This window comes from Schistocerca nitens, chromosome 2 (assembly GCF_023898315.1).
Source record: "Schistocerca nitens isolate TAMUIC-IGC-003100 chromosome 2, iqSchNite1.1, whole genome shotgun sequence".
Classification (NCBI taxonomy): Eukaryota; Metazoa; Arthropoda; class Insecta; order Orthoptera; family Acrididae; genus Schistocerca; species Schistocerca nitens.
Window position 1 is genome coordinate 735,911,376 of NC_064615.1, and position 14,075 is coordinate 735,925,450.

The 14,075-nt window shown below is 41.1% G+C and overlaps 1 protein-coding gene across 1 annotated transcript in view; it reads left to right on the forward strand.

The window, feature by feature from the left end:
- The first annotated feature begins 615 nt into the window (after positions 1-615).
- Positions 616-14,075, forward strand: part of LOC126236944 (esterase FE4-like) — a 67,929-nt gene continuing 54,469 nt past the window's right edge. The window contains exon 1 of the mRNA XM_049946638.1: positions 616-714. Within this exon, the coding sequence (XP_049802595.1) occupies positions 643-714 (72 nt within the window). The 5' untranslated portion in view covers positions 616-642. The remainder of the gene's footprint in view (positions 715-14,075) is intronic.

Sequence of the window (14,075 nt, forward strand, 5' to 3'; positions counted from 1 at the left end):
GACTGCTGAATCCAAGTACATTAATTCACTAAACTAGATGGGTACCTGTTCCTCCGATGTATTGTCGATGGTTTTCATGTGGAGACCAATCTGACATACCAGAACAAAATATAAGTGAAACATAAAAGAATATTATTTTTTAGAGGAGTAACTGCTTGGCAACGAACTACTGAATCTTTCTTTTCGTTAGTTTTATTTTTACTTTTCCATGCAGTGAGTAGGTAATTAAATAAATTTTTTACAATGGCGTTTGTTCCATCTGCGAATGGCACGAAAAGCTTTCCGCCGAAACAACACCATTTCTTTCCTTTTTTTTAAACGTATAAACTATTAAACGATTTCTGTTTCGTTGCCTTTATTTGGTTCTTCTGATGTAGAATATTTGTTTATGATCCCAATTGTGCATTATTTGTATCTTTTGCTCTTTCGTAGGCAGTCTTGGTTAGAAATTGATTAGTCGATTATCAAGTTCCTTTGCTCGTTCATTTGTGTAGCTTATGTCCAGTACGATATAGGCTGCGATATTTTTCTTCGACTTGTTGAGTATTTGTCTCATGATAAGAGGGTTTATCTGTGAGAAATAAAAGCTAAGATTAAGCACAGTCGGTGGCGGTAGTCGAAGGGCACCAGCTCACGGTCAACATGGTTACCACTACCTCCGCTTCCCGTTTAGCACAAGTAATACATTTCGCATTAGCACCAGCCTTAATACTTGTAAGTTGCCTACATATTACTTATCGTAATTTATTTCTGCTGTCCGTTGATAACCAGCCGGGGTGGCCGAGCGGTTCTAGGCGCTACAGTTTGGAACCACACGACCGCTACGGTCGCAGGTTCGAATCCTGCCTCGGTCATGGATGTGTGTGATGTCCTTAGGTTAGTTAGGTTTAACTAGTTCTAAGTTCTAGGGGACTGATGGCCTCAGAAGTTAAGTCCCATAGTGCTCAGAGCCATTTGAACCATTTGTCCGTTGATGTCGTCAGGCGAAATTATTGTTTCTCCATACCTAGTGCTATTCAGGGAATGTTTAATCTTTCGGCTCTGATGACATAAGGTACATTACTGCGATTAATGGAGACAACGGTGAAGACCTGTGTACTAAATGGTCAAATGGCTCTGAGCACTATGGGACTTAACAACCTGTGTACTCCTGCAGGTAGAAAGTCAACATTTTCTTATTACATGAATAGTTTTTGAGTGATTGTCTCAAACTGCTTTATCGCACTAGCTCAGTAGTCCAAATTTTTTTGTTATTACGGTATCCTCGTGGCATAACGTCCACCGAGATTGCTCTGGTAATCCGATAATACCAAAATCGTTTCATCAGCTGATACCGTGGAGTTTCATAATTCATCAAAGTATTTATTATTTCATAAAACTGAATATACAATCTTACGTGGCAGAAGAGTCTTTGATAATCCTATTCATGATACATTAGCGTGTAGGTGCCACGCAAGAATTTGGAGATGCACGTAGTCGGTGTCAAACCTCGGTAGGCCTCTGCTCACAGTAGTAGCCAGCGTTCTAATTCTCAGACTCCATGATCGACATGACTAGTTCAGACGAATATCACACTCAAGGTTTCAACTCATAACACTTTTCCGGAACGCAAATTGGTGATCAGTCCATCAGTATTATTATGCTATAAAGTGATTCGTCAGATATTGTCATCTTATGAGTATCAGCTGTTTGGAATGGATAATAATTTATAAGAGTTTTTCTTATATCTATCAATAAGTTTTCCATCAATTTTATTTCCAGCTATCAAAAATGTGACTTCGCGATGTTTTACATCCCTAAGCAGCTAGTCGCCTGCTGCGATGCCGTTTTTCATGAGCTGTAATGTATTCTTCTCACTATATATCCCATCTGCCATTTTCTTTACAAATCTGGTTATTTAATATTTGTATTCCATACAGTATCCTACTTCAAAGTCTTCCATGTATTTGACTGTCTCTAATATTCTTCTCTAATTTTGCCATTAACATCAATCTGTTGCTATATATGATCCAAACTTTTACTGCACTCTTGCATCAGATAGACAGATGGATAAATATATTTCCGTAGATTCACAGTGAGAAGTTCCACAAAAAAACGTCATAACATCAAATGCATAAGAGAACGGATCAGCTTATTTTTATCTGTAAATACTAAGTGGGATGGTCCTCAAAGATGTTGAAGAAATAATGTACCGCATCTGAAACATATTTTCACTTGAAAATCATAAATGAGCTAGCCACAAATATTTAAATGCATATGAAGTGCGTAAGACAGTTCTTATCCTGTAATCAAACAGAAAACAGTTTACAACACTTACCTACCGCAGAAGAGCAGAAATAAAATTTGAGATGTGTGATATTATGAAAAACATAGGCACCAACTGGCTCTGATGAGAAATCCGTGAATATAGTGGAAGTGGTTAACCAACAATATATCCTTTAGATTCCTTGTACTTTATTAGCACCTTTTATGGCTGCTAGCAAGATGCTGAGAACGTATGTTCCTCAATAATTAACACAATTCCGGACCAATACAAGTGATTTTAAATCTTCGTGTAGATTATTTTTATTTCTACTATTCATTTCATTAACTTCTCTATGATCCAACTTCAGTTCATGAGTTACCTGTGCAGATTTTCCAAAAAATGTGTGGCACTAGATCTCTCCGTTTTTCTGCAGTCTCCATCTTAAATATGCTGTCTTATACGGCTTTCCTCTCCCTTCACGCTTTCTTCCGTAATTATACTTGTGATGAAATGTTCTTAGCTGTTCCAAACTGTAGGAAGAAAAAGTGAAAAGTGGTTAAAGTCTAAAGAGAATCAGAAAGGTGAGACATTAGAAGGTTTGAAATAACCACCCGAGCATTCCACTGAAGTGATATTCGCAAATCAAGGAAAACCTAAATCTGGCTCACCAATGCAGGATTTAAGTATCACTCTTCCTGAATCTGAGGCCAGCGTCTTACCTGTTGCTTGGTAACTGTATACATGTATTGTCCTTTCATGTGGGAGGACCACAACTCTGATTTATGAAGTATCACATTTTTTCACCTAGAACTCTTTAGAACGACTGTAGAGTTCATTCCACTCGTGATGTAGGTAAATCAAGGACAACCTAAATCTGGTTAAATAGTTCAGTATTTGAACAGCACTCTCCCTGAATCAGATTCCAGTGTCTTCACTATTGCTTGGTAACTGTATACAGATATTATCCCTTCAGGCATCAGGAACGTAAGCTCTGGTCCGGTAAGTATCACATTTTTCTAACTAGATCACTTAAGAACGATTGAACTGTGCACTACCTACTCTATTGTTTTAGTAAGTGGCCGTATCTCTGACATAAACGAGTTGATACTTTTACGATAAGGTTATCTGCACACTTGCAGCCTTGAAGACTTCCGTCCTCTTTTTTAGTTCTGTGTCGCATCTCACTCCTTATGTGCTTCAAGAACAAGCAGCTTTACTTCGGTTCTGGTGGTTGTTTTTTTTTTTCTCTGTGGCCTGTCAGCCGTCATCTAAATACTTTGCTCACATATTTTCCTTTCAGTCCGTCTCTTCCTAGTGTCACAGTGTTCTTGTTTTCCTCATGTACTATGGCGGCACCTGAACTTAGTGTAACAATCAGTCACCAGTCATTGTGAGGTACTCATTGGTTTTCTTGTATTTGTATACGACCTACGAAACGCCACAGCTACAAACACAAACGCAGTGAATATAATTACTAGACGTACATCGATCAAGTTTTAATCACACTTTATCCATACTAAACAGAACTTTAATAAACATTTTTGCAGTAACAAGTGGAAATTATGAAATTACTGTATTTTCCGTTAATAACCGATACAATAGAAACACCACAGATAAAATAATCCCTAGGATAAAGAAGTAAAACATAAAAAATCACAATCGGCAAACATACAATACGTAACGAGAGGACCAGCCAATAAGAAAACAAAACATAAGACTTACCAAAGCACAACAATAACATGATGACGAAAATTATCGAATTACAAGAAAAAAGCAGCTCCGAACAGCAACACACTTCAGAAACAGGGAATTACAATTGCAAATTGAATATAAAAGTCTTTTCAGAGAAGGCGGAAACTATACGCCAGCTGCTCTGGTAAATTCAGTTAGCGTGGGAACCATCTGCTTAACTACAATGAACACAACAATGCATGAGCAGGCAAGATACTCATAAATAGATACTGGTAACAACATAGAGATTTGTGAATCGATAGCACAGTACCCAACTTTGTTTCTTAGTAGGACATAATCATTTTACGACAAACGAAAATGGCTGGCCGGAGTGGACGAGCGGTTAAAGGCGCTACAGTCTGGAACCGCACGACCGCTACGGTCGCAGGTTCGATACCTGCCTCGGGCATGGATGTGTGTGATGTCCTTAGGTTAGTTAGGTTTAAGTAGTTCTAAGTTCTAGGGGACTTATGACCACAGCAGTTGAGTCCCATAGTGCTCAGAGCCATTTGAACAAACGAAAACGCTGATGCCAGTAAAGCAATAAATTATACCAAAGTATTACAACCGAGAACACCATTACTTTGAGGAAGCCTTGCTCGTGTGAACTCTCTCTCTCTCTCTCTCTCTCTCTCTCTCTCTCTCTCTCTCTCTCCCACACACACTCTCTCTCTGAGCTGTTTCTCTCTCTGTCCCACATTCAGATGCATACACACATGCGTTATCGCTCAAAACGTACTATAGTGTTCGTTCCATACCTATTATCTTACAGTACGGATAGTGTACACACAGAACATACCACAGCAGCGACGAAACATGTTTGAGACAAAAGAACAATATTGACCCTTTTTCCCAAAATATAGTGTTCAGCACTTTAAGAAAATCTCTTCAACTTCATTCCACCATGCGGCCAGTTTCATTACTAGAGACTGAAAAGATATCCGGCAACTACCCAGTATTTGGCCGGTGAGGTATTTGACTGTGTATCAGATAATCAGTATCTAGCAAATACCAAATTTTCGAGAAAATAATGAAAATTTAGTAAAGTAGACCTTATTTTATTCGCGGACAAGGCACTATAAACACAAATAAAACAGCGATATGTACAAACCGAAACAACATTTATTTTCACTTTAAAAAAAAAGATAAATTACTACTCGTACTGAACTAGTGCTACAGAAGAATGCTGAAGATAAGGTGGGTAGATCACGTAACTAATGAGGAGGTATTGAATAGGATTGGGGAGAAGAGAAGTTTGTGGCACAACTTGACTAGAAGAAGGGATCGGTTGGTAGGACATGTTTTGAGGCATCAAGGAATCACAAATTTAGCATTGGAGGGCAGCGTGGAGGGTAAAAATCGTAGAGGGAGACCAAGAGATGAATACACTAAGCAGATTCAGAAGGATGTAGGTTGCAGTAAGTACTGGGAGATGAAGAAGCTTGCACAGGATAGAGTAGCATGGAGAGCTGCATCAAACCAGTCTCAGGACTGAAGACCACAACAACAACAACAACAACTGAACTAGAGGCAAATTATGGTGAATGAATACCAATTTCCCTGCACTAAGAGGTAATAAGCGACTTAGCTTGTGTTCGTAACAAGACCAGTTTCAGAGAAAAGTCTTTCGCTATGAATACCGCTGCAAGGCGCTGAAAGATAAATTCTGGCAAACTTTGTCAAATTCGGATACTGTGACGCATTAGTTGGTTACCAAATATAAGGGTTGCGACTGCGATCGTTTCGAACCGTCTTCAAAGAACAGCATGTCTCGCTTGCAATGGCCATTGTTTCTTGACAATCGTACTGAAGGTTATTATTTGCATTTGCCTCTTCGTTAAAGCAGTCCCAAAACGTTTCGTGAACTTCGCGAGTCAGTTGATTAAGTCTCGTCTCCTATAACTTCTTGTAACAGGCACTGGAGATGAACTGCTACAGGTGGAGATTATTCACCAAATTCAAATACCGTCTCCTGTCGAGCTCTTTCAACTACAGAAACCCTCAAATAATCTGGCTCACATCTTAGGCCTAAAAAGTTTGCATCCAAGTAATTTGGGTCCTCATTTAAGGAGCAGAAACGACTTTCGAAATCAGATTTAAACTAGGCTCTCATGTATCGTAAGTCATCGGTAATTTTGTGCTCTCTCATCCTTATAGTTACTTAATGTCTCAACATACAGTATTACTTCGGATATGCAGGAGGGAGCAGAAGTTATTTTTCGCACTTCTTCAAAGGCCGTCAAAGGCTTAAGGGTATAGGTTCAAATACACAAGGGGAAATCTTGAAAAATTTGTTGGTTTTCTAAATAGTGTAGCACAAAGAATAAGAGTTATGAGACCGTGTAATATTTACAGTCGTTTAATAGTTATTTTGGAAACATATTTATGTACGAAACAAAGCTTTTGGTCTCATTATTTTTCTGAATTTTATCCTGTATTGCAAGTGAAATAGAGCATGTAAACTTACATTTGTACAGCACAGAGACACATATCCCGAAATAAAAGCAAAATAGATTCCTGATTTTATGTGGAAGTCCTTTACACTATTAATTTTAAAGTCGACTTTTGAAAGGTGTTGTTATCATAATTTATGGTTCAAAAGAATTTTTAATAATATTATGAAAAATTTCAGTAATCAGCTCACACTTTTGTCTTAAAAAAGTCTTTAAATTTCAAGTTTAAATGATAAGAATAGTCTACTTTTTTCTTAAGTATATTTCAAGACAGAATACAAAATTTGATCCCTCTAACTATAATAGTTTTTAACCAGAGTGTACCAGAACATCAAAAAAGTTACCTTTCAAGAAATTCATCTTAAAGTTAAAACACGTTCCTTTATCTAACCTGCTTAACACTTATACATCCCAATTCCACACTCATTTTTACTGCTATTGTTGTTCTTCCCTTTTCTTTTTCCGACTTCTTTTTCCTGTTTTTACTTCTTTGGTGGCTTCACTGATTTCTCAGCTTCGAAGAGTCTCCTGCAGCCGATGGCAGTTAAAGATCTTTGTATATTTAGACCATCTGGCGCCCCCATTCATTCCATAACCTTAAACCATGACACTGCGCCATCACTGATACACAGCTGAGCATCCAGCACATTTAGACATCTATTTCCAGAGTACTTACTTCTGGCAGAACTGTGTTCGGTAGCTGTTCCCAGAACTCTCGTTTGGGTTTTGAGCCCTACTTTTCAATAATCTTGTGTCACTAAACTAACTTTCGTTGCAGCATATAGAAAAGAATACTTATGGTTGTAGGTCTCGCCTTGAATAATAGCTTTCTGATCTGTCTTCTGTTTTTGTTTTGAACGGCCAGTGTCGGTTGGTCACAGCCAGTGTGCTCCCTGCCGCCTGAGCTCCCAGTTGGTGCACATCGACAGCGCAGAAAGATACGTATATAGCCTCTTTTCTGTGTTTACTTCGTAGACTCTTAACTTAAATTGCGTGTGAGTTTCGTATAGGAGGCGTAATTTCCAGTTTTAGTTACTGTAATCGTAAATTCAGGCAGATTGTAGCGCGGTCGTTAGGCATTTGTACAGGTTAGTTCATACATTATTTGTGTGTTTCCCTTGCGTTATCTAGGCACTTGTGTTTCAGTAACTGTTGTTCAACATCGATTAGAATGGACAGGGACTGTGATTGCTGTGTTCGGATGAGGGCTGAGTTGGCATCCCTTCGCTCACAGCTGCAGGCGGTGCTGACTTCGGTCGCGCAGCTTCAGGCTGTTGCCAATGGGCACCACTGTGGGGAGCCGGACTTGGGTATCACGGGAATGTCAACCTCGTCCCGTCTGTCCCAGATCGGTCTGCCGCAGTGGTTGCCTCGGTTGCTGCCCGCAGTGGGGCTGAGCCCTCGCCTGTGGTTGATTGGGAGGTCGTTCCAAGGCGTGGCAGGCAGCGAAAGACATCCCCGGAGGCTGATCAGAAAGCCTCCCCAGTGCGTCTGACAAACAGGTTTCAGGTACTGTCTCTGGCTGAGCCACATGCAGCTGCCTGCCTTGTTTCAGAGGATGATTCTCAGCCTTCAAGATCCAGGCAGTCACAGAGGGTGGGCTTATTGGTAGTTGGTAATGGGGCCCCTTAGAGATATGGCGGCTAAGGAGGGGAAGAAATCCAGTGTGCACTCCGTGTGCATTCCAGGTGGAGTCATTCCTAATGTGGAAATGGTCCTTCCGGATGCCATGAAGAACACAGGGTGCAGCCAGCTGCAGGTGGTGGCACATGTCGGCACTAATGACGTGTGTCGCTTTGGATATGAGGAAATTCTCTCTGGATTCCAGCGGCTATCTGATTTGGTGAAGGCTGCCGGTCTTGCTTACGGGATGAAGGCAGAACTCACCATCTGCAGCATCGTTGACAGAACCGACTGTGGACCTTTGGTGCAGAGCCGGGTGGAGGGTCTGAATCAGAGGCTCAGACGGTTTTGCGACCGGGTTGGCTGCAGATTCCTTGACTTGCGCCATAGGGTGGTGGGGTTTCGGGTTCCGCTGAATAGGTCAGGAGTTAACTACACTCAGCTGGCGGCTACACGGGTAGCGGAGGCTGTGTGGCGTGGACTGGGCGGTTTTTTAGGATAGAAGGCCTCGGGAAAGTACGGAGTGGGCTGCAATCTCAAAGGGTGCATGGCAAATGCAGGACGTGCTCGGATCAAGGAACAGTCGGAATTGTAGTTGTAAATTGTTGTAGTTGTGCTGGGAAAGCCCCTGAGCTTCAAGCGCTAATAGAAAGCACAGAAGCTGAAATCGTTATAGGTACAGAAAGCTGGCTAAAGCCTGAAATAAGTTCTGCAGTAATTTTTACAGTCTCAGACGGTGTTCATGAAAGATGGATTAGGCAGAATTGGTGGTGGAGTGTTTGTGTCTATCAGTAGTGGTTTATCTTGTAGTGAAGTCGAAGTAGATACTCCGTGCGAATTGGTATGGGTGGAGGTTATACTTAATAGCCTAACTAAGTTAATAATTAGCTCCTTCTACCGACCCCCATACTCCGATGATATAGTTGCTGAACAGTTCAGAGAAAATTTGAGTCTCGTAACAAATAAATACCCCACTCATACGATTATAGTTGGTGGGGACCTCAACCTTCCCTCGATATGTTGGGAAAAATACTTGTTCAAAACCGGTGGTAGGCAGAAAACATCTTCCGAGATTGTCCTAAGTGCTTTCTCCGAAAATTATTTCGAGCAGTTAGTCCACGAACCCACGCGAATTGTAAATGGTTGCGAAAACACACTTGACCTCTTAGCCACAAACAATCCAGAGCTAATAGAGAGCATCATGACTGATACAGGGATTAGTGATCACAAGGTCGTTGTAACTAGGCTCAATACCGTTTCTTCCAAATCCAACAGAAACAAACGCAAAATAATTTTATTTAAAAAAGCGGATAAAGTGTCACTAGAAGCCTTCCTAAGAGACAATCTCCATTCCTTCCGAACTATTCAAATGTAGACGAGATGTGGCTCAAATTCAAAGATATAGCAGCAACAGCAATTGAGAGATTCATACCTCATAAACTGGTAAGAGATGGAACTGATCTCCCATGATACACAAAACAGGTCCGAACGCTGTTGCAGAGGCAACGGAAAAAGCATGCAAAGTTCAGAAGAACGCGAAATCCCGAAGATTGGCTAACATTTACAGACGCGCGAAATTTGGCACGGACTTCAATGCGAGATGCCTTTAATAGGTTCCACAACGAAACATTGTCTCGAAATTTGGTAGAAAATCCGAAGAAATTCTGGTCGTATGTAAAGTACACAAGCGGCAAGACGCAGTCAATACCTTCGCTGCGCAGTGCCGATGGTACTGTTACCGACGACTGTGCCGCTAAAGCGGAGTTATTGAACGCAGTTTTCCGAAATTCCTTCACCAGAGAAGACGAATGAAATATTCCAGAATTTGAAACACGAACAGCTGCTAGCATGAGTTTCTTAGAAGTACATACCTTAGGGGTTGCGAAGCAACTCAAATCGCTTGATACGGGCAAGTCTTCAGGTCCAGATTGTATACCGGTTAAGTTCCTTTCAGATTACGCTGATACAATAGCTCCCTACTTAGCAATCATACACAACCACTCGCTCACCGATAGATCTGTACCTACAGATTGGAAAATTGCGCAGGTCGCACCAGTGTTTCAGAAAGGTAGTAGGAGTAATCCATCTAACTACAGATCTATATCATTGACGTCGGTTTGCAGTAGGGTTTTGGAACATATACTGTACTCAAACATTATGAATCACCTCGAAGGGAACGATCTATTGATACGTAATCAGCATGGTTTCAGAAAACATCGTTCTTGTGCAACGCAGCTAGCTCTTTATTCGCACGAAGTAATGGCCGCTATCGACAGGGGATCTCAAGTTGATTCCGTATTTCTAGATTTCCGGAAAGCTTTTGACACCGTTCCTCACAAGCGGCTTCTAATCAAGCTGCGGGCCTATGGGGTATCGTCTCAGTTGTGCGACTGGATTCGTGATTTCCTGTCAGGAAGGTCGCAGTTCGTAGTAATAGCCGTCAACTCATCGAGTAAAACTGAAGTGATATCAGGTGTTCCCCAGGGAAGCGTCCTGGAACCTCTGCTGTTCCTGATCTATATAAATGACCTGGGTGACAATCTGAGCAGTTCTCTTAGGTTGTTCGCAGATGATGCTGTAATTTACCGTCTAGTAAGGTCATCCGAAGACCAGTATCAGCTGCAAAGCGATTTAGAAAAGATTGCTGTATGGTGTGGCAGGTGGCAGTTGACGCTAAATAACGAAAAGTGTGAGGTGATCCACATGAGTTCCAAAAGAAATCCGTTGGAATTCGATTACTCGAAAAATAGTACAATTCTCAAGGCTGTCAATTCAACTAAGTACCTGGGTGTTAAAATTACGAACAACTTCAGTTGGAAAGACCACATAGATAATATTGTGGGGAAGGCGAGTCAAAGGTTGCGTTTCATTGGCAGGACACTTAGAAGATGCAACAAGTCCACTAAAGAGACAGCTTACACTACACTCGTTCGTCCTCTGTTAGAATATTGCTGCGCGGTGTGGGCTCCTTACCAGGTGGGATTGACGGAGGACATCGAAAGGGTGCAAAAAAGGGCAGCTCGTTTTGTATTATCGCGTAATAGCGGAGAGAGTGTGGCAGATATGATACGCGAGTTGGGATGGAAGACATTAAAGCAAAGACGTTTTTCGTCGCGGCGAGATCTATTTACGAAATTTCAGTCACCAACTTTCTCTTCCGAATGCGAAAATATTTTGTTGAGCCCAACCTACATAAGTAGGAATGATCATCAAAATACAATAAGAGAAATCAGAGCTCCAACAGAAAGGTTTAGGTGTTCGTTTTTCCCGCGCGCTGTTCGGGAGTGGAATGGTAGAGAGATAGTGTGATTGTGGTTCGATGAACCCTCTGCCAAGCACTGAAATGTGAATTGCAGAGTAATCATGCAGATGTAGATGTAGATAGTCACACCTTAGCTTGCTGCCACGTGGGCTGAGTACATGAGGTGGGTTATCACCTGCGGATGCTTTATCAAAGAAGATAGCCCATACGGCTTTCTCAAAGGATATAATTTGATAAATTTTAAACTATTTCCTCTTCTACTTGAATATATATGAAATTTTCGGAAGTTGTCGGTGAAGGTCCGTAAAGAACATACACAAATAATTCCGCAATAGTTAGTGGCAAAATAATAACTAAACTTTCTGTCTACTCAAATCTGAAGCGAACATGATGTTCTCACAGGTTAATAAACATTAAGAGACTAGAAATTCATAAAAAAAAGAGAACCAAATTCTGTTCTTTAAATAGCTGTCTGCGAGATATGGTTGTGTCATCATATGTACATCCAGTTTTAAATACTGCTATTTTGGGGCTTCCTCCGGTTCAATTTACTAAAAGTACGTATTTCCTTGTTCAGAAAACTGCAGAGAATTTTTTAAAATAAAAATTTAAAAATATTTCTTTTTACACTCATTCACATACCAATCCCCTTAACGCACTGCTCCATCAGACAACACCTATGAGATGTAATATTGGTAAGTTTATCGTGATCAGTCACATACGGCGAGGTAGCTCCATTTTGTTACAACAGGTGCCCCACCTTATAAAAGATGAAATTCCATCTTGTGCTGATGTCTTGCACCAATTGACGCCCTAATAAATTTAGTTCCTTTTGAATCGCCAATAGCTTGTCTTGAGCTGATCTCGAATGACTGAAGTGCGTTACGAGCAGTGACCATTCCTGTTACTTCAGGCGGGTTCTTCAATGTCTCAGCCACAAACCTCTGAAGCTAATGGACGAAACATCTAGTAGAACCATTTTTAACCACTGGAACACCTTACAGCCTGTTCGTGCCACTCTCATGGATGAATAAATGTATTGTCCTTCGATCAGTATCGCAGCAATCTCCGATAGTGTTAACGCATTTTCTCCAGTGTCGGAACCTAGAAAGGCTCCACGGCAGGAACTCCGTGTTCAAGATGGAATTAAGGTGGCAATCAACGAGGTATGAAACTCAGGAATGTGGCAGTTTTATGCAAACAGGTACACATATCAGAAGTTATAGGAACAGTGGAGAACATGAAATGCTTCATTTGAATTTTTTTGTAAATTCTGTCGTCGATACTAGGAATAATTTTTTGGGAAATGTATGTATGGTTTGGCATTCTATGTCTGGGTAAATCTTGTTCTAGAAGGCTTGTAAATAAGGTCCTTTCTCCGACAGATGATAGCTCGTCGTCTAGCGCATCCATTTTTGCTGTCAAATAATGCTATTTTTGGCTTCTGTCATTTACATCCCTTCAAATGGTTCCGGCGTTCTCAGTTGCTTTTCTGTTGATACTGAAGATGAACCAGGTATATCAAAGACAGTCTATGTACAGCAGTGTCTTTATCTTTAGTAACTGCTTCGAATTTATATGGATACGTCGTTTTCGAATGAATTTTCATAGTTAAAATGACTGTTAGAAAGAAAAATATATCATTCGATTAGGTAATTACTATTAGTTAAAATGTTTTTTTTTTTTTGTAACTACGTTTCACATATGAACGTCCAGGTAAGTTTGATTAAACCTAGTATTCAATAAATTGGTAACTACTTAATGATATGGATCACGGTATCTCTGGACAAACACATTGTTCACAAGTGTAACTAAACAGTTTACAGCAGAAGAATATAAGAAAAGCCAATGCTTTTGTACATACTTGCCTTTTGTCCTTCTCCGCCACGAGAAATTTGAACTCGGCACGACAAACAAATAGCAAACTTATTATTGTCATAATTCGTATCAAAATACTTCCAAGCAGGCCACCTTTTCATTACTGATGACATTTTTCCTAATTTAACTTGGAATTAACAATTTTTTCAGTAACTGTTTCAAATAAGAAGTAGAAGTGATCGCAACTCACAACAAATCAAATAGTCAGGACAGTCAGTCAATACATCATTCATTCGCTTGGGACGACGATGCTCGAATTGACCTGAATCCATCCCATCGTCGGCGTCTGACTCCTCCAGGCTCTCTCAGACCCTCACACTACGACATGGTCCGTGGAAATATTCGGCCTGATATCTGGTCGCCCGGATATCCAGCATATCGGTTTGCCGGATATCGAGTATCGGGTGTCTGGGCAACGAGCTACCCATTTCATCTCTACAGTTACACTCCTGGAAATTGAAATAAGAACACCGTGAATTCATTGTCCCAGGAAGGGGAAACTTTATTGACACATTCCTGGGGTCAGATACATCACATGATCACACTGACAGAACCACAGGCACATAGACACAGGCAACAGAGCATGCACAATGTCGGCACTAGTACAGTGTATATCCACCTTTCGCAGCAATGCAGGCTGCTATTCTCCCATGGAGACGATCGTAGAGATGCTGGATGTATCCTGTGGAGCGGCTTGCCATGCCATTTCCACCTGGCGCCTCAGTTGGACCAGCGTTCGTGCTGGACGTGCAGACCGCGTGAGACGACGCTTCATCCAGTCCCAAACATGCTCAATGGGGGACAGATCCGGAGATCTTGCTGGTCAGGGTAGTTGACTTACACCTTCTAGTGCACGTTGGGTGGCACGGGATACATGCGGACG